This window comes from Anabrus simplex, chromosome 4 (genome assembly GCF_040414725.1).
Source record: "Anabrus simplex isolate iqAnaSimp1 chromosome 4, ASM4041472v1, whole genome shotgun sequence".
Classification (NCBI taxonomy): domain Eukaryota; kingdom Metazoa; phylum Arthropoda; class Insecta; order Orthoptera; family Tettigoniidae; genus Anabrus; species Anabrus simplex.
The window spans coordinates 392,542,115-392,566,953 of NC_090268.1; the positions used below are offsets into that span (position 1 = coordinate 392,542,115).

Here is a 24,839-nt window from a genome sequence, read left to right on the forward strand (position 1 = left end):
ATGTCGTCCCATAAGCTACTCGTTTCCACGTTCTTCGAGATCACAGCGACGGAGTGGCTATGACGGCACTTGAAGGAGTATCTGTCCAATGGGTGCCGGCCTTCCCTCACAAGGCTCCGGCCCGGTCACGTCACACAGCTTACGTACGCTGGCGATATTTAACGTCGGAGATTGAGAATGGCGGACGGAGGGGCCACGCCCGTAGCAGTATTATAGGCAAGGCAACCTTGAAATACGTGAGCTCACAACCTATGAGTTATGGAGAGTGACGAATGGTTACCTTAACCCATAGAGATACGGTTTCCAATTCTAAAATTAAAACATTACAGAGATTTGATTTTTTTTTTTTTTGGTATGAAGATAGAAAGGAACGCACATCCTGACCCTGTCCCCCTGATATTAATTTATAATACTTTATTCAAATTAAACATGAATACAGAATATAAAAAACACGCTTAACTTAGTGTTGCAAAATTTAGCTACATCTAGAAATTATACTTTGAAGAACCATGTGTTCCCCTCAGAATTTTAGGGTAGTTTCTATCGAATTTGACTAAATTAATAATATTTCGACATTAAAGCTGAGTTCTGACGAACTCATTTTGCGTTCTGTTAGAAATCACTGCAGCGCATCGCATCATGATATTTTCCTAAAATAATTTTCCAACCAAGGATTGAAACTTTTCTTTTCCGAATAGTCTTGATGTTGCTCTGTTTAGGAATCAGCCAGAGGAGAACTCGGGCGTGAGAGCAATCATTTTTGACGTCTCGAACCATTTATGATGGACCCAGTAAACTTCACCACGTCATAAATGGATTTTGGACAACCCATTTTAAACTTGTGACGGAAGACCGGCTAATCGCAACAAAACCCAAAAATCCGTTGTTCATAACCGGAAAGTTAGCAATCCTACCTTCAGACCTGAATTATTTTGTCCTAGATAAAATACTAGACTTCTTTCTGTGACATTAGGCTACCTGAAAAAAGCACAAATTAAAGGACTTCTATATAAATGAAGTTAAGGACGTGTTTGCACACTTAAATTATTGCCCCGTATATTTTTGTTGCTATTGGCTTTACGTCGCACCTACACATATAGGTCTTACGGCGACGATGGCACAGGAAAGGGATAGGAGTAGGAAGGGAGTGACCGTGGCCTTAATTAAGGTACAGTCCCAGCATTTTCCTGGTGTGAAAATGGGATACCACGGAAAAGCATCTTCAGGGCTGCCGACAGTGGGGTTCGAACCCCCTGTCTCCCGAATACTGGATACTGGCCGCACTTAAGCGACTGCAGCTATCGAGCTTGGTGCCACGTATATTTATACATCTCACATTAAGTATACGAAAGTTGAAACTGGGTAGAGTTCAATTATTGTCTGCCTGTATGTTTGTTTGTTTGTTTGTTTGTTTTTTGTTTGTTTGTTTTTGTCTAACTATATTAAAAGGAAATGGATCAACCTAACCTCAGTATTCAAATTTAGGAACATCTCTGTTTTGCACTACACTATACGGTGTTGGTGTACAGTGTCCTAACAAAATAAAGGTGGCAAAATCAGGAAATGTCAAGTTTCTTAATTAATTCATGCTGTGTGGAAAAGCAGTAACAGCTAACATAGTAGGGAAATTAATTTCCGTTCTTTTATGATTCATGTTGAAAGTTGTACGATGTAAGGAAAGGTAGATGCTGCTTAAAATAAATTCAAGGATACTTTTGGAGAAAGGAAAACTAGGTATATGAATAATAAGAGCTCAGATGGAAAACTACTTCTAGGGAAAGAAGACAAGGCAGAAAGATGGCAGGAACATTATCCAACAATTGTAACAGGGTCAATACGTAGATGATATGGTTCTGGAACATGAAGAGGCTGTTGATGTTGATGAAATGGCTGACCCAATTTGGAGGTCAGAATTTGAGAGAGCTTTGAGAGAGCTAAATAAGAGCAAAGCACCTGGAATTGATGGCAATACCTTTTAATTACTGACTGCTTTAGGAAAAGCCAGCATGGCATGTTTATTCTATTTAGTGTGCAAGATGCATGAGACAGGAGAAGAGCCGTCTGATTTTCGGCAGAATGTTGTTATACCTATTCCCAGGAAAGCCGGTGTTGACAAGTGGGAAAATTACCGAACCATTACTTTAGTATCTCACGCCTGCAAAATTCTAACACGTATTATTTATGGAATAACGGAAAGACAAGTTGAAACTGAGTTGGGAGAAGATCAATTTGGCTTCAGAAGAAATGTAGGGACACGTGAAGCAATCCTAACTTTACGTCTGATATTAAAGGATCGAATTAATAAGGGCAGCCCCACATACATGGCGTTTGTAGATCTAGAAAAGGCATTTGATAATGTTGATTGGACCAAGCTACTTGAGATACTGAAGGTGATGGGAATCAGGTACCGGGAAAGAAGAATTATCTACAATCAGTATAAAAATCTATTAAAAATCAGTTATGGACGGAGTCTTGGTTGAGGAGTACAAGATGAAAATGAATAAGTCCAAAACAAAAGTAATGGACTGCACTAGTACGAAGTCAGGTGATGCAGGAAATATTAGATTAGGAAATGAAGTTTTAAAGGAAGTGGATTAATATTGTTACTTTGGTAGTAAAATAACTAATGATGATAGAAGTAAGGAGGACATAAAATGCAGATTAGCACAAGCAAGGAAGAGCTTTCTTAAGAAAATAAATTTGCTCACTTCGAATATAGATACAGGAATTAGAAAAATGTTTTTGAAGACATTCCTTTGGAGCTTGGCGTTGTATCAAAGTGAAACATGGATGATAACTCGCTCAGAAAGACAGATAATAGAAGCTTTTGAAATGTGATGGTACAGAAGAATGCTAAAAGTGAGATGGATAGATCGAATTACGAAAGAAGAGATGCTGAATCAAATTGGTGAGAGGAGATCGTTGTGGCTAAACTTGACTAGAAGAATGGATAGAATGATAGGACACATTTTGAGACACCCGAGACTTTTGCAGTTGGTTTTTGAAGGACGTGTAAGGGATAAGAACGGTAGGGGTAGACCAAGGTATGAACATGACAAGCAGATTAGAGAAGATGTAGGATGCCGTGGTTATGTAGAAATTAAAAGTTTGCACAAGATAGGGTGGCATGGAAGGCAGCATGAAATCAGTCTATGGACTGATAACTCGAACATGATTCATAGATTTTCACCTTAAAATTATAATAATATAGATATTCAATAATTAAGATATTACAGAGCGAGTTGGCCACCTGGCCTTCGTCATGATGTTGCGGGCTTGCATTCGGGACATGGTGGGTTCTATCCCCACTGTCGGAATCTCTAAAAATGGTTTTCCTATATTTACCATTTTCACACGGGGCAATTATGAAACTACTGTTCCAACTGTAGAAAAAGTAACCCGTCGACATCTACTCGTCTTACCTTTATTGATATTTGTAACGTGCAATCTGTCCTGAAACGAAGCATTGTCTAATTTCAAAATGTTGCTGCAAAGTTCAATTATATCCAAGTAAAGTACTATGCATCCGCCATTTATGGGTTAGATTTTTAATTGTGATAATAATGCCGTACTTGAATTTCGAAGCTGCTGGCGTAGGTCTTAGCATTCTTCTTCCACCCTATTTTCCATGCAGGCTACTGTAACGGTGGGCTCATGATTGCGAACTTTGTCGCTCATGTGGCTTGGTTCAATTTTTTAAGCTGCATTCCTTTCCTGACGCCAAACCTTTTGGAGAGGAATGCGTTAACTATTTAGTTTAGCTGTGGCGATTCGTATTGTTGTATTTAAGATGTGCATTTCGACAAACACCTATTCCCCGAGTGAGAAGAATCCGCCAGACGCGATTAAATTCCCCGATCCGATAGCAAATCGAACCTGGGAACTTCTGTTCCTAACCATTGAAAGTTGACATCCATCCAAGAATATAGACTTTTGTACGTAGCTAGCAGCACGTAAGGTCGTGAACATCTCCATTATTTTATAATTCACATGGTAAAGAATATATTTAAAAAATTAATATCTATACTTCTTACATTAGACTTAATTTTCGCAGATTATTTTTAATTCATGAAAATATATCATGATCACTAATATCTGCGTTTTTGGCGTAAGTATGTCCTATGGCTGGTAGTCACCTGACATTAGCAGTCCTTGATGGATGGCGGTGACCGAGTCACGTATTTGTGATTATTTGATTTTAGCAAAGGGAAATGTGGTTCCTTTTTACTCCGGCGTTAAAAGCGCTCCGATCCAGAAAGATCAGAAATTAAACTTTGTACAACTATTATTTTGCATATATCTTCGATAATATTAACAGATAAATTCTACTCTTACTGAGCTCTTAAATTCTAAAAGCTTCACCAAAGCATGCGAAGAGATTCCATTAATTTGTACAAACTGCAAAACTGGGCGAGGCACATAAAAACAATAATCCTAATTTGTGCACATCGTAATAGACGCTATCTTGTAGATTTGTTTTAATCGAAGTATATTATTGAGATATCCTTGTGGCAGTTTGGTAAAGTTTGTTTAATTCCTGACTTATATGAAGGAACGGAATCATGACTGCCCACATGTGAGCGGTGCCTACATGCGGAAACGGAGGAATTTGCTTTACGTAAGGAAGGGAACACACTATTCCACTATGAATTCCAGGTGCCTTTCAACAGTCATACAGCAAATTTAGCTGTTGCAACACTCAGTCATATTCCGTCTGTTGAGCTACTATCGTTTTCTAAACCAGAGCTCATATAAATTAACTTTATTCACCTTTAATCGAAAGGTAGATTATTTCTCGTTGAACCATCAACTCTCTGAATTTACAGGTTGCCACTTTGTCGAAGTGTACTAATACAATATAAAATATAGACCTACATCATTGTAAATGTATAGTCTGTGAAATACATTGTGCAGTGCATGTATTGGTAACACTAGAGGTGGGATTTTACAAACCCCAATGAACTAAGAATTACATTAAGTACAATGTCTTGTGCTCCAGTTTGTGGCTAATCAAATTTCTTCATGAAGAGTGCTGGTACCTTACCGCGTGCTTCAAGCACCAGCTAAAACACTTTAATACCTTGTAAATGCTATTAATTTTGTAGAAGAGAGCGTAGGAATGTAAATAGTCGTTCCGCCTAGAACAACCTACTTTTATGTGATAATATATTGTCAGCTTAGAACTCTGAAATTGTCTGTCATCTAAGGTTAAGTATTGCATGAAGTGCATCAAGGAATTTTCGCTGTAAGTGATACATGTGTTGCGGGTCAGCATTTCTCTCCACAATATTGTCAATGACGGTATTTTGAGGCGCAACGACGCAATGTACCACTTTTTCAGTCGCTACTTCCTCTGGTTTGCTTTCATGATGCTGAAACCTTATGGTCTGTTCTACTATATGGCATTTATAGACAGTAGATTTGTTCGGGAAACGACATAGCGATCTGTAACCATGACCTTCAACTTGATTGTGTTGACTATCAAACCACGTTTTCCGAATTTACTTTTAACTCTCCCTATCACTTCTGACCACTAATTTCCCTGCCTAATAATTGTTACAACAGAAGCTGGTTTCTTTCTTTCTTTCTTTCTTTCTTTCTTTCTTTCTTTCTTTCCTTCTTTCTTCCTTTATTTCTTTCTACTATGGGTAATTATATCCATTTTTGTATTTCATTTACAGAGAAGGAAAGGAGTGGCAGGAGTTGCGATCCAAATTTAATCAGACGATGATGCAGCCAAGGAGCGCCAAGTCCTATGTGGGCCCAATAGACACTGTAACTGAGGACTTAATCGACAGGTGCGTTATGTATTTTTATAATTGTGCTTCTTAACTTTAACTTTTCAGATCCATATGCAAGGAGACAAATATACTGGAATATTCCAACAATATTGTAATTACGTTATGTTCTCAAATATTGTTTTTTTATAACATCACTGGCTTCTGCTACTCAGTAACCACTTTGTTTTACTTCAACGATGTAGTTGATAGATCTGTAACGATGTCCTGTACAATTGTAGGCACAAGCTACATACTGAATATGAAGCGCGAAAATGCTTTTCCCCACAGCGGCTTTACTGTGATGAAAAGATAGTTTCGTCTGGGAGCTGACTTCCTTCTCACAGAATACTGCTGATCGCAACTGCGAGCTCACTGCATTAGCTTTACTACATCTTGATTCAATCTCACTTACTATATTACCATCCTGGGAGAACACACAACCCAAATACTAGAAATTATCGACCTGTTCTAGCTTTGTATTACCAATCTGACATTCAATTCTCTTTAATTTCTTACCTACTGACATCAATGCAGTCTTCGAGAAACTAATTTTCATACCATACTCATTGCACCTATTTTCAAGTTCCAAGATATTAGACTGCAGGCTTTCGGCACAGTCTGCCATTAAGACCAAGTCGTCAGCATAGGCCAAACTGCTTACTACATTTCCACCTAAGTGAATCCCTCCCTGCCATTTTATACCTTTAGCAGATGATCCATGTAAACTACGAACAGCAAAGGTGAAGGATTACAGCCTTGTCTAACCCCTGTAAGTACCCTGAACCAAGAACTCATTCTACCATCAATTCTCACTGAAGCCCAATTGTCAACATAAATGCCTTTGATTGATTTTAATAATCTACCTTTAATTCCATAGTCCCCCAGTATAGTAAACATCTTTTCCCTCGGTACCCTGTCATATGCCGAAAGTAATGAGGTTAGTAATAACAATGTACTGTAAGTAGATACACCTAAAAGTATCTTACATCCCAGTGGATATATTTCTGTATCAATATGCATGTATGCTCTTTAAAGAACCTACAAATTATACCCAAGTATATTGACAGATATGAGAGTAACAACAAATTAATTATAATATTGTACTGTATATTTTAAGAAAATATCTATGAGCGGTGCAGTGATGCTGTTGTCCAAATACACGCTCAGTCAATCCATTTAGGCTTTGAATCCTGGTAACGTATGACAGTGGACTCTCATGCAGTTCATTGTGTAGTGGCCATTCGAATGAAATCATAACAATAACAAAAAATTGTTAAAGATATCGTCCTTGTCGTCAGTTATACATAGCGCATTTATATAACTCGATATGGATCATATGTTAGCAAATACGATGGAAGACATTACCCCTTCTGAAGATATAGAAACCTAGGAATTAACACTCGATGTCACTGTGGACCGCTCCAGTCCTCTTCAATGCACTCGGCAATGGAGTACCATGCATTTACTGAACACCGTTTATAAATATGTCGTTTGAAAATATTCAGTGGGAGCTCACGGTATTCCTGACCTAGCTTATTATATACGGTTATACTTAACACCATATGTTTTTTGGAGTTTTCTTTAACCTACATCACAGCATAAGCATCGGTTCTGTAAGGACATGAGACAGTGAATCCCATCCTGAGAAATCTGGCCGGCTGTCGACATAACCACATCTGTACCTAGTTACTTACATATCTCGATGCAAACCGAAGTACACGAATCGACCATATGGCCACAATCAATGCACAGCGTTATAAAGACACGTGGCAGTAAATGAAGCGCACCATAAAGTCAACACACATGGCCATGATATCAAATAAATTTATCTTTGTTAATGACAATGCCCTTCCCCAGACCGCCAAATCTGTGAGGAATATGATTCATAGTTTTAGGTAGGAAACTCTTCAACAAACCCCCTATAGCTCAGATCTATATTACTGAGAATTTCACATCTCCACCCCTCGAACGCAGAAAACAACTAAGAAGCAAAAACGAGGTGGAAAGGGCACAGTCCACTATGTAGAGCTGGACAGAAATATTTACCGGTGTTTGTCAGAAGATAAAATTATATATACAGTATACATTTCTATACTGTATCTAATTTCTTACATACCTACACATATCCATAATGCCAGTTATACACCATCAAATTTTTCTCTCAGTTCAATACTTCACAACTAAAGTTGTCAAATCTTGTCTAAGGTTGTTCAATATTGCTGAAGGTTTTACAAGATTTGAAAAGATTTGGCAAGGTTTGATAGCATTTTGTTTTAACTTGGAGGAAAGGCAAACGGCAATTGTAGTTCTTGAACTAGTAGTGGGATACATTCTCCAGAAGTACCTGAGCGCCCATTGAAATAATGCTGAAACTTACCGTAACATTTCTCACAATATCTATTCTAACATGAAAGATAGAATTGCACCAATTTTACCACGTCACGTTAAAGCCCTTCTAATTCTAATGCATTGCAATTTATAGTAATTAGACTTCTAGTTTCTTGTAATGAAGTTTTTGAATATGAGAAATTTTTCAATTTCTTATTGAAACATGTCTTCATGTTGGTACACATTACTACTAAAGTATTGGTGGTACCACTGCTTTTAAATTATCACCACACATTCATAAATGCATGAATGTCTTGAAACTCTATAATTTTCATATTTGATAAATATTTATGTCTTCAGTTATAAATTAAATTTTAATTTTAAAATAATTTTAGCAAAAGAAAGTTTATAAAATCACAGTTTAGAAGCAACATTAAAAATTCTAGAGTTTTGGTATTGCAGTACAGTCATATATGAGTGTGGAGAATTTCATATCTCTAGGTAGAATAGTTTAGGAGCAATGTGTGCCAACATGACGACATGTTTCAATAAGACCTTGAAAAATTTCTCATATTCAAAAAATTCCTTAAAAGAAACTAGAAGTCACAATACTATAAATTGCAATCCATTAGAATCACAAGGGCTTTGAATTGACATGGCAAAATTGGTGCATTTCTACCCTTCGTGTTATAATAGATATTGTGAGAAATGTTGTGGTAAGTTTCAGCATTATTTCAGTGGGCACTCACGTACTTCTGCCCTTAAAGGAAGTGAAACGCGCAACAATCCTAATTTATATGGGGAAATTGTTAATGTGGCTATCTTAAACATAATATTTACAATGTATACTGTCATAACACCGTTTGCAGAGGTTATGTTATATAGCATTTACTAACATTGTACAAATGTGATAGCTGTAGAACGCATATTCAAATTTTATTACACGAAGGAATATTAGGAATTCCATAATAATAATAATAATAATAATAATAATAATAATAATAATAATAATAATAATAATAATAATAATAATAATAATAATAACATATGGAGATTGTCAAAAATCGATCATTGGTGACAGTATTTATTTACAGGTTACCGTAGAGGTAATAAACATAAAAGCTCTCCACTTCCTTGAGATATTTCTCTTGTAATCTCCTCGCACGCATCCGTTTCCTTTATTTTATTGTGATATTCTACGGAGTACACTGAATATAGACAGGGATGTGCCACAACGTAGCAATTAATACACATACAACATCCATTGGTCATGAAGCCGAAGCCATTTTGGTTATTTCAATCAATCAATCAATCAATCAATCAATCAATCAATCAATCAATCAATCAATCAATCAATCAATCAATCAATCAATCAATCAATCAATCAAGCAATCAATCAACCAATCAATCCTGATCTGCATTTAGGGCAGTCGCCCAGGTTGCAGATTCCCTATCTGTTGTTTTCCTAGCCTTTTCCTAAATGATTTAAAAAAATGGATTTTTTTTTTGCTATTTGCTTTACGTCGCACCGACACAAATATGCCTTATGGTGACGATAGGATAGGAAAGGCCTAGGAATGAGAAGGAAGCGGCCGTAGCCTTAATTAAGGTACAGCCCCAACATTTGCCTGGTGTGAAAAAATTGGAAATTTATTGAACATTTCCCTTGGTAAGTTATTCCAATCCCTAACTCCCCTTCCTATAAATGAATATTTGTCCGAGTTTGTCCTCTAGAATTCCAACTTTTTCTTCATATTGTGATCTTTCCTACTTTTATAAATGCGACTCAAACTTATTCGGCTACTAATGTTATTCAACGGCATCTCTCCGCTGACAGCTCGGAACATACCACTTAGTCGAGCAGCTCGTCTTCTTTCTCCCAATTCTTCCCAGCCCAAACTTTGCAACATTTTTGTAACGCTACTCTTTTGTCGGAAATCACCCAGAACAATTCGGACTGCTTTTCTTTGGATTTTTCCAGTTCATGAATCAGGTAATCCTGGTGAGGGTCCCATACACCGGAATCATACTCTGGTTGGGGTCTTACCAGAGACTTATATGCCCTGCCCTTTACATCCTTAATAAAACCCCTAAACACCCTCAAAACCATATGCAGAGATCTGTACCCTTTATTTACAATCCCAGTTATGTGATTACCCCAATGAGGATCTTTCCTTATATTAACACCTAGATACAATAATCCCCAAAAGAAACCAGGATTCCCGTCCCTACAATCTTAGCATGCGTAGCGGCTTTCTGCGCACCGTTAATGCTGGATTTCATTTGGTCAATACTGCCAAATACTTGACAGTCTTTAATCCAATAGAACATGTTCTAATTCTCATTCAAGTCTTCTCAAGACTTATCAAGTATTGCAAGCGATTTGACAAATACACTTGTGAAGTATTGAAAATTATTGTGAACGTTTGAATTAGACAAAAATATTAGCGTGTACAATAGGCTCAAGGAAAAAACTCAATTTTGAAATTCATATTGAAAAACACTTCCTTTTCCTCAAAAAATGCAGATTTGCACCACCGTTCAATTGTATTTCATTTTTCCCTCCACAGCTGTAAATCATATTTTACATTGATACTTATTACAATATAAATGCTGTGGTCTTCTTTTGCAGAATGCGAGAGCTGAAAAATGAGAACGCTGAACTGCCTCCTGACTTCATCAATTACCTCTTTCGCTGGGCTCTCGAGTGTAAGTTCATTTAATACAATAAAATCGTAACAGGATGTTGGCACGTTGGAAGTTTATATGGTAGTTATCTTGTTATTTATTGGGTTTGGTCTAATAAAATATAGACAGGTGTCTCAATTATTACAATGTGTACATTGGTCCACATACACTATCATAACGACAGCGTACAGATGGTACTTAAACATAGTGAACAATCACCCTCACTGATCAGGCCGAACATCACCCTGTGGGTGGCGGTTGTAGAATGACATCCACGGTATCCCTTGCCTGTTGTAAAGCAACTAAAAGGGGAAGCCAATGACACCCACACCGGGACTACTTGATACGACAGCTGGAAAACATCCGAAGAAAACCAGCACTATTTGTTCTGGGTAATTTCCGTTAAAGGTGTTATGTAACGAAGATGTTGCAAATTTTGGGCTGGAAATAACTGGAAGTAGGGAGACGAGATGCACGACTAAGGAGTATATTCCGAGCTGTCAGCGGAGAGATGAGGATGGTTGCCTAGTTCTACTTCCTCTTAAAACAATAATCACCACCACCCCCACATCAGAGGAGAGATGGTGTAGAATGACGAATAAGCTTGAACGGAGTTTCTGAAATTAGGAAGGCTCATATATGAAGATATAGTTGCAATTCAAGGGGTCAAATTGGGATAACTAAACATACTATACATAAGGGATTGGAATAATGTATCAAGGTAATAGGTCGATATATTTCCAAGTTCTTTAAAAAAATGAAAAGGCTTGGTGAACAAACAATAGAGAATCTGCCACCTAGGCGACTCATTCACTGATTCACTGATTCATGAATGAATGAATAATTTTATTTCTTTGATTGATTGATTGATTGATTGATTGATTGATTGATTGATTGATTGATTGATTGATTGATTGATTGATTGATTGATTGATTGATTGATTGATTGATTGATTGATTGATTGATTGATTGATTGATTGATTGATTGATTGATTGATTGATTGATTGATTGATTGATTGATTGATTGATTGATTGATTGATTGATTGATTGATTGATTGATTGATTGATTGATTGATTGATTGATTGATTGATTGATTGATTGATTGATTGATTGATTGACAGGGGCTTTTAACTTAGGAGGTGGGTTGAAGACTACGGTGCTGGCATTCCTCCACTTACTTGTCCCAGACTTCTCACTTCCATCCGTCCTATCCTTTACGTCGCATCGACACAGGTAAGTCTTATGGCGACGACGGGAAAGGAAAGGGCTAGGAGGGAAGGAATCGGCCGTGGCCTATCCAGGAACAGCCCCAGCATTTGCCTGGTGCTAAAATGGAAAACCACAGAATACCATTTTCGAGGCTGCTGATAGTGGGGTTCGAACCCACTATCTCCCGATTACTGGATACTGGTTACACTTAAGCGACTGCAGCTATCGAGCTCGGTCGACGTTTACCAGGTGATGATGTAATTGCCACCGTTGAATGGAAGAAGATCTTTATTGATCCTAGCCTTGGAAGCTCTTGTTCTTGTCTGTGCAGGGGATGTCTTGCACCAGATTCCTGCTTCTTCTTATTCTTATTCTTATTCTTCTTCTCCATCTATTCAGATATTCTTCTCTGAATATCTAGTAGCTCTATTGCCATGATTTGATATATTTTACGGACATCAGTTGGCCTCAGACATCCTGTCACGATGAGTCCAGTCCCATTCAGAGCTACATCAATCTAACATGTGCGGAGTTCCGCCAAACTGGTGCCGAGTATTCAACATATGAGAAGCGCAATGCCATGGCAGATGTACGGTGGATGATTGGTAAGATCCCAGTTAAAAACAGTGTCGATTGAACATTGTTGTGTTGTCAGCAAATTTACCCATGTTATCGTGGAATGGTGGTGGTAGTGGTGGTGGTGGTGGCGGTGGTGATGATGATTATCGCTTTAAGAGGAAATTCAACTAGGCAACCATCCTCTATTAACAGCAATCAGTGGGGGAAAAAGAAGTGGTTCGACATTTCCAAAAATGAAGGTATCGGCCAAAGAAAGGCAAGAGCCACGAAGGGTTTGAAAATAAAAGACTTCATAGGCCTCGAATGTTCTAATATTGCCGGGGTCGGAAAGGGACGAGAATTAACTACGGGAGGTCAAATAGTGTTATTGTGGAGCACAGCAGACATTCGTAAAATTTGTCCTTCTTCCTATTGTTGTTATTCTTTTTAACACACGTATAAGTTTGAGTGTGCGAACTATGTCCTGTTTTACGACCGTATGCCCTTTCTGACGCCAACGTTATGGAGGAATGTAAGAATTTATATTGCGTGTTGTTGTGGTGGTTGGTAGTGTGGTGTGTTCTGTGAATATGAAGAAGGAAGGCTTAGCACAAATACAAACACCCAGTCCCAGAGAGGGAAGAATTAATAAGACCCAATTAAAATCCCCGACCCGGCCGGGAATTTGAATCTGCGATCCTCTGAACCAAGGGCCTCAACACTGACTATTCAATCAAGGTTTCAGACATTTTGAGACTGTTTATCCATTAAAAATACATTTTTGCCACGCGAAGTAAGTCATGCCACGTTGTATCCTTTTAGACGTACTCATAAAACACGAAACACACCACAGATTGCCCGACTCTTTGGCTGAATGGTCAGCGTGCTGGCCTTCGGTTCAGAGGGTCCCAGGTTTAATTCCCAGCCGAGTCGGAGATTTTAACCTTCATCGGTTAATTCCAGTGGGCCGGGGACTGTGGTTTATGCTGCCCCCAACATCCCTGCAATTCACGCACCACACATAACACTCTCCTCCACCACAATAACACGCAGTTATCTACACATGGCAGATGACGCCCACACTCGTCGGAGGGTCTGCCTTACAAGGGCTGCATTCGGCTAGAAATAGCCACACGAAATTATTATTATACCACATATTTATCCACTACTCAGCGGACGCGTGTCTCATTGTCTGAGACTGACCATTTTCTGAGTTGTTACTGCAAATACCAGACCATGCAATACAGCCAGCTCTGTCTGTATCCATTGACAACCGCCTTTTAATACGTACTTTCATACATGAAGTTATTTTGTTACCGAGCTCGATAGCTGCAGTCCCTTAAGTGCGGCCAGTATCCAGTAATCGGGAGATCGTGGGTTCGAGCCCCACTGTCGGCAGCCCTGAAGATGGTTTTCCGTGGTTTCCCATTCTCACATCAGGCAAATGCCGGGGCTGTACCTTAATTAAGGCCACGGCCGCTTCCTTCCACTTCCTAGGCCTTTCCCATCCATCGTCGCCATAAGACATATCTGTGTCGGTGCGACGTAAAGCAAATAGAGAGGAAGTTATTTTGTTTGTATTGATACTTTCTATACTCTGTAGTACGTGTCTATGTCTATTATTATTATTATTATTATTATTATTGCTATATTGCTCTCACTGTTACTGATATGAATTTCTCTGAAACACAGCTATTTCCCTGGTCGCACTGGACACTCGACTAGGCTGTCTAGAACGACAATTCAGTCCCGATTCTGATGCTCAAAAGATGATCAACGTAACTCATGTAGTGTTTCATGCTCTATTTGAGCTTGATTTGAAACCTGGACTGCGTCACTTTACGAAGAAGAAGGAATGGAAGGAGATGGTGGATGCTCTGGACTGCATCAATGAGTAAGTATATTGTGAAACATATTTAATTGCATAGTTGATAGATCACTCTTGACCGGGCGAGTTGGCCGTGCGGTTTGGGGCGCGCAACTGTAAGCTTGCATCCGGGAGATAGTGGATTCAAGCCACACTGTAGGCATCCCTGAAGATGTTTTTACCGTGATTTCCCATTTTCACACCAGGAAAATGCTGGGGCTGTATCTTACTTAAGGCCAGGGCTGATTCCTTCCTATTCCTAGGCCTTTCCTCTCCCATCGTCACCATAAGAACTATCTGTGACGGTGCGACGTAAAGCAAGTTCTAGAAAGAAAACAAGATCACTCTTGATAATGCATTCATTGATAGAAGTTACATGAGCCTGAGGTTCACTCAAATTACACCAAATTCATTCCTGGGAACAAAGCTTTCTGGGCTTAGAGATGAACAGTCTGTCCCACTTAGAAGTGAACTGTGTGTATTTGAAAAGAGAGTAGTATCTGTAAATTTATCTGTATTATCCACAAAAATTAATATCGGCTAATAACAATTAAATTAATAAACGAAAACCAGCTTTCGTGAAAAGCTGCTTGCGCTGCAATTTGGATACAGCATGCAATAAACTATCGCATGCGGGAGGCGAATGGTTTTGAAAGATTATTTAATTACATTGGTACATTATGTGGGGGCTGCCTGCCCGAGACGTTACGGTCGTACTCGGTTCAAGCGCACGGACATGTGTTCGATTCCCCGTCACGAAGCCGACGTGATTTTTATTTCCGGAGGCGTACATGGCCTTGAGGTTCACTCACCCTACACCAAAAATGAGTGCAAGATTAATTCCTGTGGGCATAGTCGACGCGGCCTAGAGCTGACCACTCTAGCCCATCAAATACCGAGGTTACGGATAGTGGAATCCTTTACCTTCCAAGGTCCTTCGTGGTCTGTACGGAGATGACTTTGCTTTAGTACATTATGTGTTCAAAATATGTACAATAACATGTCACACTTGCCGCATGTTTTTGGAAATTCTTGAATATGTTGATCGACAAAGATTTATGTAAGGTCACAAAAATCACGTCCCATACGTAAGTATGTGGGGCCGTGAGTTCCGAGAAGCAAGAAGTGTACGAAAATGGAGGACTACGGCAAATTAGGCTCTCTCGAAAGGATCGTTGAAAAAGGGTAAGTAACGCTGCGAGCGCGACGGCTGTAGCTCCATCTTACCGCACCCTTTCGTCTGGCTCCGTGGCTAAAATGTTAGCTTGCTGACCTTCGGTTACAGAGGTCCAGGGTTTGATTCCCGGTAGGGTCGGGAATTTTAACCATAATTGGCTGATTCCTTTGGCACAGGGACTGGCGTATGTGTCGTTTTCATCATCATTCCATCCTTATCATGACATGTAGGTCGCCTGCGGGGTCGTCCTGCACCTGGCAAGCCGAACTTGTCCTTGGACTCTCCAGGCACTGAAAGCCATACCCCATTTTATTCATTGCTGCATCATTTGCCATTGCAAGGTTAAGTTTCAAGCGCAGTGAGAACGGTGAAAATTTCACACGAATGATGTCCCTGTAGACTACATGATCCATATTTGGTATTCTCTGCGGTACCCTCAACAAAATAAGGGCCCAAAATTCTACGACCGGACACGGCGCACCAAATCATCACCTCCCACCGTTTAGTGGTTTCGTATAACGACGTCAGATCATTCAATCACAAAAAGAATGAGTTGTTCGATTGCTGATGAAGCCGTAAAGGTGAATATGACTTTCGTCTGAAAGTCATATGTCGCTAAATAAACCTGGATCCTCGTAAGTCATGGACAGTACTCGGCTCCAACATTGTAATCGGGCTCGCCGATTCCTTTCTGTTAAACTCTGCACAACTTGAATGCCCTACGCAGATGCACCCAGCTCCTTCAACATTCGCGGAATAGACCTATCTCTCAATCCAAATTTGGTGGTGGTGGTGGTGATTATTACTTTATGGCAAACATCTTCTATTAACACTAAACGGAGGGAAAATTTGAAGGGTTCCTTCAGTTCGAAAAATGAAGGTATGGGCCAAAGGAAGACAAGGCCTCGACACCTAATACCGTCGGGGTCAATAAAGGAAAAATAATCACCAAGGGAAGTCAGATAAGTTAGGTGAAGCTAAGGAGCATTTTACATGCAATTGGAAGCAATGCCAGGACTCAGATAAGAGCCACGTGGTCACGAAACCACGCTTACAAATTAAGATCCCCTGGGTCTACCATTTGTCGCCTCTTACGACAAAGAGAAGAGGGAAAACATGGATGTTACTCTACCACCCCAACCCACAGGAGGGTTGATCAAACCGAGTTTCAGCGATGTTCTTCCTAGATTAAGCTTTGGTGATTGTAACACCAATAGGGAGAATTTGACCATGAGTCTCGTTTATGGTGACGGTTTTGGACGCTCTTTTGTCCCGTTTCGTTGACATAAATATTATTGCACACGATGGAATTTTTCAACGACAGTTAACATTGTTCTGATATTCGTAGCTCCTTATTAAATCGCTCCTCACACTGTTCCTTAACCAGAAGAAAAGTCAGCCCACTCTTTAGAACCGGAAATAATGTTCCACGATAAACACTTCTTACTCTCTTGTCGGAATCTCGATTGCCGAAATAAATACACACATCACAATATGTCAAACTATTCCATACAATATATAAATACTTCGTTGCAAGGAAAACTTGGAGAGGACATGAGGAATACTTTCCCTGTAATTTGTTTTGCCACATGCGGTATATTTTTTTTCATTTATGCTCATACTCCCCTTTGTTCTGCACACTAAAACCTGTTATTTTTCAAAATTTCCAGCATGTTGGCCCGGAGCTATTCCGGTAAGTATTCTGTGGTATTTTTTTGTTCACTGAAATTTCCCCGGCATTAATATGCATTATTTTTGTAAATGTGAATCTGAACAGAGTTTCCTCAAAACTGCCCATTGTATTCTGATTCGGGGACTATTTATTTTGTAAATATGTAAAGAAAAATTATGCCATGTTTTACAGTTTTAAGACCTTATTTTGAAACATTATTACTGTAGGGCAATTCAGCATTGTGAACAATCCAAAATTACTTCAGTTACAAATAATGAACTTCATTTCGGGCCCGTATTGACTTTGAATACCTAAGATAACTTTAAAAAAGTAATTTAAAGTCCACCTATTCAATATAATTTATTGCTATTCAGTAAGTTGTCTGTCTAAAGTGCTACATAGTAGGACATATTTATACTTTCCTAGAGGTCATCTGCGGTTTAAAATATACAAGAATGAAAAACATGAGTCAAATGAGTTATTTCAGGGAGTGGCTTGTGTTGTCATCTGGTACGCACAGCTCCGCAATGAAGCTCGCATAAATATCAGGCGAATCGCCCATTGTTAATTACTACAGTTTAAGCAATTCTCCTACGTAGACGACACTTGTTACTCATGAAATAATTTTGTATTTTATCTTCTTACAGTATAAAAATGCAGGACTGATTTAAATCTTCATACAGCCTACATGTTTTGCAGCCTGGCTTGTCATTGTCACTCCCAACACTTGATCTTAGATATTATATCTGGGTATAAAATTTTGAAAAATTAATCAGTAGTCCCAACTGAAGTGGATTTTATTTTCAGGGTCTCCATGAAATACGTTCACAAGGCTATGAAGAAAATAAAAGAGAAGGCAGAAACGGATGTTCGAGAATTGAGTGTGCTGGAGACTCTCCTACTCAAACATGAGGATCCTCTGTACGGCGTGGTGATGTCTCTCGACATGATGTTGGCAGGAATTGATACGGTACAGTTCTTTTCATAACTCAAAACATTATTCACCATCATTGGTCACGATTAAGTTAGACTGCAAACGTATTTAACAAAGGCGTAATTGTCTTCTACCCGCACAACGATTCTACAGTGAGTTTTGCATAAATATTCGGGATCTAACTGACGTAACTGTAGAGGGGCTAGAATATACTTGCGCCTTGTTCAAAATACGTTTGCGTTCTAACCTACTGTATTCATGCCTACAAATCCGCCCCTTCATTATCATAGGTATTCACTCGGTAGCGAGTGTAATGATTATCTTCCAAGTGTATCAGGTTTGACGATTATGGATTCTGAGATGTATGAACGCACCTCTTGTAGAACCACACGTGCCACCATAAACTAGGAGATCAAATCTGCGATAGCTCCTTCTTCTTCTAGAACCTGGTGGGCATGTCTTATCTGATTTTTCGTTAAATTTCTACGGTCCCTTTTATCAGACTCGTGCCTCCGTTTCTGTGGTTTAAATTGTTGCAGGATATCTTGGATAATACATCGCACATAGATGGTAGATCAGTTGATACACCCTAACAGTAACCAACTTCAATTTAGCACTCCTCCTTACTAGATTTTAGAGCGTCATTATATCCTTTCCGCAGTCCTCCCTGTTTCTGTGTTCCACCTTTGCACCACCTGCTATTTTTCGTTTGTTTCCATTATTTTTCAGTATCCACTTAGTTAATAAAAATATCTATTTCTTCTGTATATCGAAACACTTAGAACTTTATAAAGTACCTCTAAAACCCATTCATTATATTCCGTCAAATTAATTATAAAACTTCATAGTGTAACAGCACCGAAGGGCATTGGTCTACCAAGCGATCATCCCGAACGTCATCAGATCACGAGGTGTCGTGTGGTCAGCACGATGAAATCTCTCAGCCGTTATTCTTCGCTGTCTAGACCAGGGACGCTAACTCACTGTCAGCTAGCTCCTCAATTGTAATCACGTAGGCTGAGTGGACCTCGAATCAGAACTTAGATCCATGTAAAAATCCCTGGTCTGGCCGGGATCTAACCTGTACACTGTAGATAAGAGGCAGACACGCTACCCCTGTATAGAGGATGGTTGCCCAGTTGTACTTCCACTTAAAACAATAATCACCACCGCCACCACACAACCACCACCGCTACCCCTAAACCGCAAAGCTAGCAAAAATATCACATATATGCATGCATATATATGTAACAACAATATATTTTTAACATTACTTAAACTTGTCAATGACTGTGTGATATAATGATCAAGTGTAACACATTGCATTATGTTGAAGTTCGGTAATGAAAATTTAGTAGATTTGAAAAGAGTTTTCTGTACGCACTAAATTTAATAATAATAATAATAATAATAATAATAATAATAATAATAATAATAATAATAGTGTTATTACCTTTACCTCCCAATAACTACATTTTACGCATTTTGGAGACGCCATGTTGCCGGAATTTAGTCCGTGAGGAGTTCTTTAATATGCCAGTAAATCCACCGACACGAGCCTGACGTATTTAAGCACCTTCAAATACCACCGGCCTGACGCAGGTTTGCACCTGCCAAGTATGGGTCAGAAGGCCAGCACCTCAACCGTCTGAGCCACTCAGCACGGCCCGTACAAAATTTAAATAGCGTTCTAATTTCACACCTCTGTATTATCCAGTCTCAAGACTTCACACATTTTCTGAATGTATAACAGCTGTCCAGTCCAGTATAGCTGCTTCCTATAGTTTCTCGTAGATACTGTGTGGTAAAGTAAGTAAACTCGTGTCCCCATCCCGAGGTGGTGCAGGTTTGTTCAGGCACACACCCGATGGAGATGAGCTTTATGTTCTATTTTAACCAAATATCAGCCCTCCTACCATTCTTAAATCTGTGGCAGTACCAGGAATCGAACCCGGGCCCCCAAAGATGGGATCTAATAGCACAAAGCAATATGCTACAGAGGCGGTTTTTGGCAAACTTAGTTGATGCAGAGCAGTCTGAAGATGATTTGTCATCGAGTTGCTGAGATTGCTGTTACAATAGTAACTGTTTGATGTTTCTAGAGACGTTTTAATCCTCCTGTCAGATCCATCTATTTGTTGGATTTTTAAAATCTTACTTTTAATGCTATAGAAGTTAGTTAATTGTTGGTTGAAATATGGAACATAATCAAACTCAGAAAATTATATTATTGATTTAGAAATATTTCTTATTCTAGTGGTATGTAAAACTATTTGAAACCCTTCTGGGAAACATGTTTATAACACATCTCAGTAAATGTGATTTAATGGGAGAGATACAGTAAAACTGAATGTTTCACTGTCTGTAGTAGTTTGAGTTGCATACATCCAATAAGCTATTCCTACACTGATTCTATTTAGTCGAAGAATTTCTAGGGGATTTAATATAACAGCATTTTAATACCATACAATTGTACCTACAATTCGATTTTAGCTATCAGTAATCAAAAAGCGATTCTTATTTTGATGACTTTATTACAGACTGCCCACTCGTCCGCCACGCTTCTTCATTATCTTGCAAGAAACCTGGACAAGCAAGAAAAATTATACCAAGAGCTGAAGACAGTCCTTCCATCCAAGGATCAAACTATCACTGCACAAAATCTGGAGGACATGAAGTACCTTAAAGCCTGTATAAAGGAGTCAATGAGGTAAGTTTAGAAACTTATGTCTGGAGAATTCATCAGATATTCATGGCATATCTTTACTGGTAGTCCGCCTCTGCGGTGTAGTGTTTGGTGTGATTAGCTACCACTCCCGGAGGTCCGGGTTTGATTACCGCCTCTGCCACGAAATTTGGAAAGTTGTACGAGGGGTTGAACGAGGTCCACTCAGCCTTGGGAAGTCAACTGAGTAAAGAGGAGTTCGAATCCCACCTCAGCCATCCTCAAAGAGGTTTTCCATTGTTTCCCACTTCCCCTCCAGGCAAGTGCCAGGATGGTACCTGACTTAAGGCCACGGCCGATTCCTTTCTTCTTCCTTGTCTATTCCTTCAGATCTTCCCATCCCTCCCCCCCCCCACAAGGCCCCTGCTTAGCATAACAGGTGAGGCCACCTGTGCGAGGTACCGGTCCTCTAAGCCAGTTGTATACTCCCGACCAAAGTCTTACGGTCCAAAACAATGTCCCTGAGGCGGAAAAAGTGGGGTCCCTCGCTCAGTCCGAGACACAATCCGGCCCTAGTGGGTAAACGGGTTGAGAAAGAAAGAAAGAAAGAAAGAAAGAAAGAAAGAAAGGAAGAAAGGAAGAAAGGAAGGAAGGAAGAAATAAAGATAGAAGCTTTACTGTAATTGCATTTATCAACCAACGTAGCTTAACTGAAACTCTAGATAAGATAGGTTCTTCGAAGTTAAGTAACATTCAGGAGTGATCAGTACTAGGGTTGATAATCCGCATGCTGTTGACGGTTTGAGATGGGTGAGGGAGAGAGGGAGGCGGAGCATGCCCTTGTGCAAGTAACTTCCAGTTCACATTAGCTCACATTAGGTGATCAGTAGCTAAATATGGCTTACCTTTACACACTGATGCGATATTCAGTGCCCTCGGTTCGATAAGACATTAAGATTAACACTCAGAACCTGTCAGTATTTATTCTTCATTGGTACATACAGAGCTGGCCGAAGGTTAATAAGATTATTCACTGTGATGGTTAAATATCTACTTTAATAATTGTAGAATAAGATACATTATGTAATTCAGGAGTTAATTTATACAGCGTGTAACAAAAAGGTGTGACCGAAGTTTTAGGACACATTCCCCACATGTAGAAGAAGATAATATGTTATATGAACATGGGTCCGGAAACGCTATGTTTCCATGTTAGAATTCATTTTATACAGCTGTAAATAGTACATTACTCTTTGAAAACTCACAGGAAACGAACGTACTATCATACTAAATAGAACTTTTTCTTACATGAAATGTTCAAAATGCCCTCCTTTTAGCAATGATAGGACTATGTGCATCAACTTTCCGTCCTATTAAATCTCCCCCCCCCCCCCCATCCCCGCTATATGGCATTTTCTTCAGATGGTATTTCGAGCTCTTAGGTAAATATAGAATTAAACTGGAAAGTTGGGAATAATTGCACACCATTGTCAAATTACCAAAGTACAAATTAGAAATATTTTTGGTACTAATTACGCCAGTCACACAAATCAGATAAAATGTATATATATTTAACCAATCTATGTAGATGTTGAAGTGGACGGAAAATCAAAATCATATACGAACTTCTTAATAAAGAACGTGTTCTCCTTTGTGGACTGTAGATAGGCAGATTATCCCATAAAATGTTAGGTTCATGCCTCTTTTGTCCGATACCCAACGAACTACCACGAGTTTCTACGGATGATAATGAGCTCACCGTCATGTGATTTTCTTGAAGGGAGGAAAGTTTTTCAGGTAGAAAAATCCGCGTTGTCTTACAATAGGTTCAGGTTCTCACAGCACCGAGCTGCGGGGGAGACGGCTAGGAGTCAATTGCGGAAGAGCGTAAGTACAGCTGTAACGTCAATTTTTATTAGTTACTTCAGAAATTTATAAAAATTACAATGCTTTACGTCGCACCGACACTGATAGGTCCTATGGCGATGATGGGATATGAAAGGCCAGGATTAGGAAGGAAGCGACCGTTGCCTCAGCATTTGCCAGGCGTGAAAATGGGAAAAGACGGAAAACCATATTTATGTCTACCAACATTGGGGTTCGAACCCACCATCTCCCAAATGCAAGCAACCCATGCACGGCCAAAACCGCGCAGCTAACTCGCTCGGTGAAGAAAAAATGCCATACAAGGAGTCTATATATTTTACAAATAATTAATAATATATTAACACTGCAAAGTCCTTACACCGGAAGCTGGTAGGGTGCCGAATATTTCCAGTATAATCTGCCTTAACTGGTCCAGACCTCCGGGAAGAGGAAATGAGGAGTGAGCAGGTTTCCCATTATTTTCCTCACGTAGCGGGAATATGCTATTAGATATCAGTCTACAAAGCCCACTGAAATCCAACTGACCCAATAAGTTCATCACACAAAGTGGCTTCATAAGTAAACGAGCTATTTGCATCGCTCATACCTAAGCCTCTTTCATATTTGCAATGACAATCTTTCTCTCCCATATGCCAGAAGACAGTGAATTGGAATACTATATCCCCCACAAGTATATTAACATTGGTCTTCTTGTAATTCAGTAATCATAGTCACCACTGATCTATATTTAGGGCCATCGTCCAGGTCGCAGATTCCCTCACAGTTGTTCACCTACTATTTTCTTAAATGCTTGCGTCCGCATTGTAATGAACGTTCCAAAATTTCATAACTCCTGCTTTCCATGAGCTAAATTGGCTTAAAATAAACTAGCGTCGTAGCTATCATTTATTGCTTCTATTCCTCAAAATAATATACAGGCAGGCACCCTCTTATCTAAGGGATTCTTTCCAGTTGTTATCAACCATTCATAACATTCCGACCACAGATGCAAGTAACCTAACCCTAAAAATACCTAACCACAGATCCTCCCTCTACAATAATTCTTTGTTGTCAGTACAATTCTAACATGGGATTTGTTGCCCAATGACGTAAGGAACACCCTATCTGAACCCAAATTTAAAAAGAAATGTTGGCAGCGGTACTTGGACCTATCAAGTTGAGTGTAAGTACATGAATAATGTTTTCATGTTTTGTTATTGCATTCCGTGTGTCATTATGTTTTCCAAAATGTTAATCCATTGATGGATTAGGACAATGTTAATTATTCTGGGTTATTTTATATGCGTTTCTTTATTCTTTCTTTTTATGTGTTTTATTTAAAGCGTTGTATTCCAGTGCATGTGTGTAATCAGTTATGTAAAATGTATGTTAAATTGTGTGTACATTTAATACATGGTTTGACAGAATAGCAGGCGTTATAAACTGAGTCAGGCCATGTAAATATAAAGTATAATAATAACAATAAATAATTTCACAGAAGTTAGAAATTTGTCCAACATATCCCTAGGCAAACTATTCCTGACGATAGTTCCTCTTCTCATGAACGAATATTTGCCCCAACTTGTCCTCTGAAATTCCAAATTTTCCTTCACATTATAACCTATCCTGCTAATTTAATTCCAAGCCATCTCTTCACTGACAGCAAGGGTCATACCAGCAAGTCATGAAGTTCGTCTCCAAATCTTCCCAGCCTAAGGTCAGCAACATTTGTCTAACACTATTTTATTTTTCCGGCAACCATACTGAGAAATTCCTACTGACTTTCTTTGGATCTTCACCATTTCTCGTGTCAAGTAATCCTGGCGTGGGTTCCATACACTAAATAGGGTCTTACCAGAAACTTATACGTATTTTCATTTACATCCTTCCTACAACCCCTAAAATTCCCTCACAACCGTTTGAAAGAGATATATAATTTACTTTTACAATCCCCCTAGTGACTGTCTCCCATGCCACAAAGCAAAATAAAGCAAAGTTATCTTCGTACAGACCCCTTGGAGGGGTGGAAGGTAAAGGCTTCCACTATCCGTAACCTCGGTGCTTCGTGGGGTAGAGTGTTTAGCTCTACGT

The 24,839-nt window shown here is 39.2% G+C and overlaps 1 protein-coding gene across 1 annotated transcript in view; it reads left to right on the forward strand.

The window, feature by feature from the left end:
- The window catches only part of LOC136872026 (probable cytochrome P450 49a1), a 73,949-nt gene that overhangs the window by 13,762 nt on the left and 35,348 nt on the right, over positions 1 to 24,839 (forward strand). The window contains exons 5-9 of the mRNA XM_067145847.2: positions 5,682 to 5,798; positions 10,741 to 10,817; positions 14,260 to 14,461; positions 18,091 to 18,253; positions 20,758 to 20,927. Coding sequence (XP_067001948.2) covers positions 5,682 to 5,798; positions 10,741 to 10,817; positions 14,260 to 14,461; positions 18,091 to 18,253; positions 20,758 to 20,927 — 729 coding nt within the window. The remainder of the gene's footprint in view (positions 1 to 5,681; positions 5,799 to 10,740; positions 10,818 to 14,259; positions 14,462 to 18,090; positions 18,254 to 20,757; positions 20,928 to 24,839) is intronic.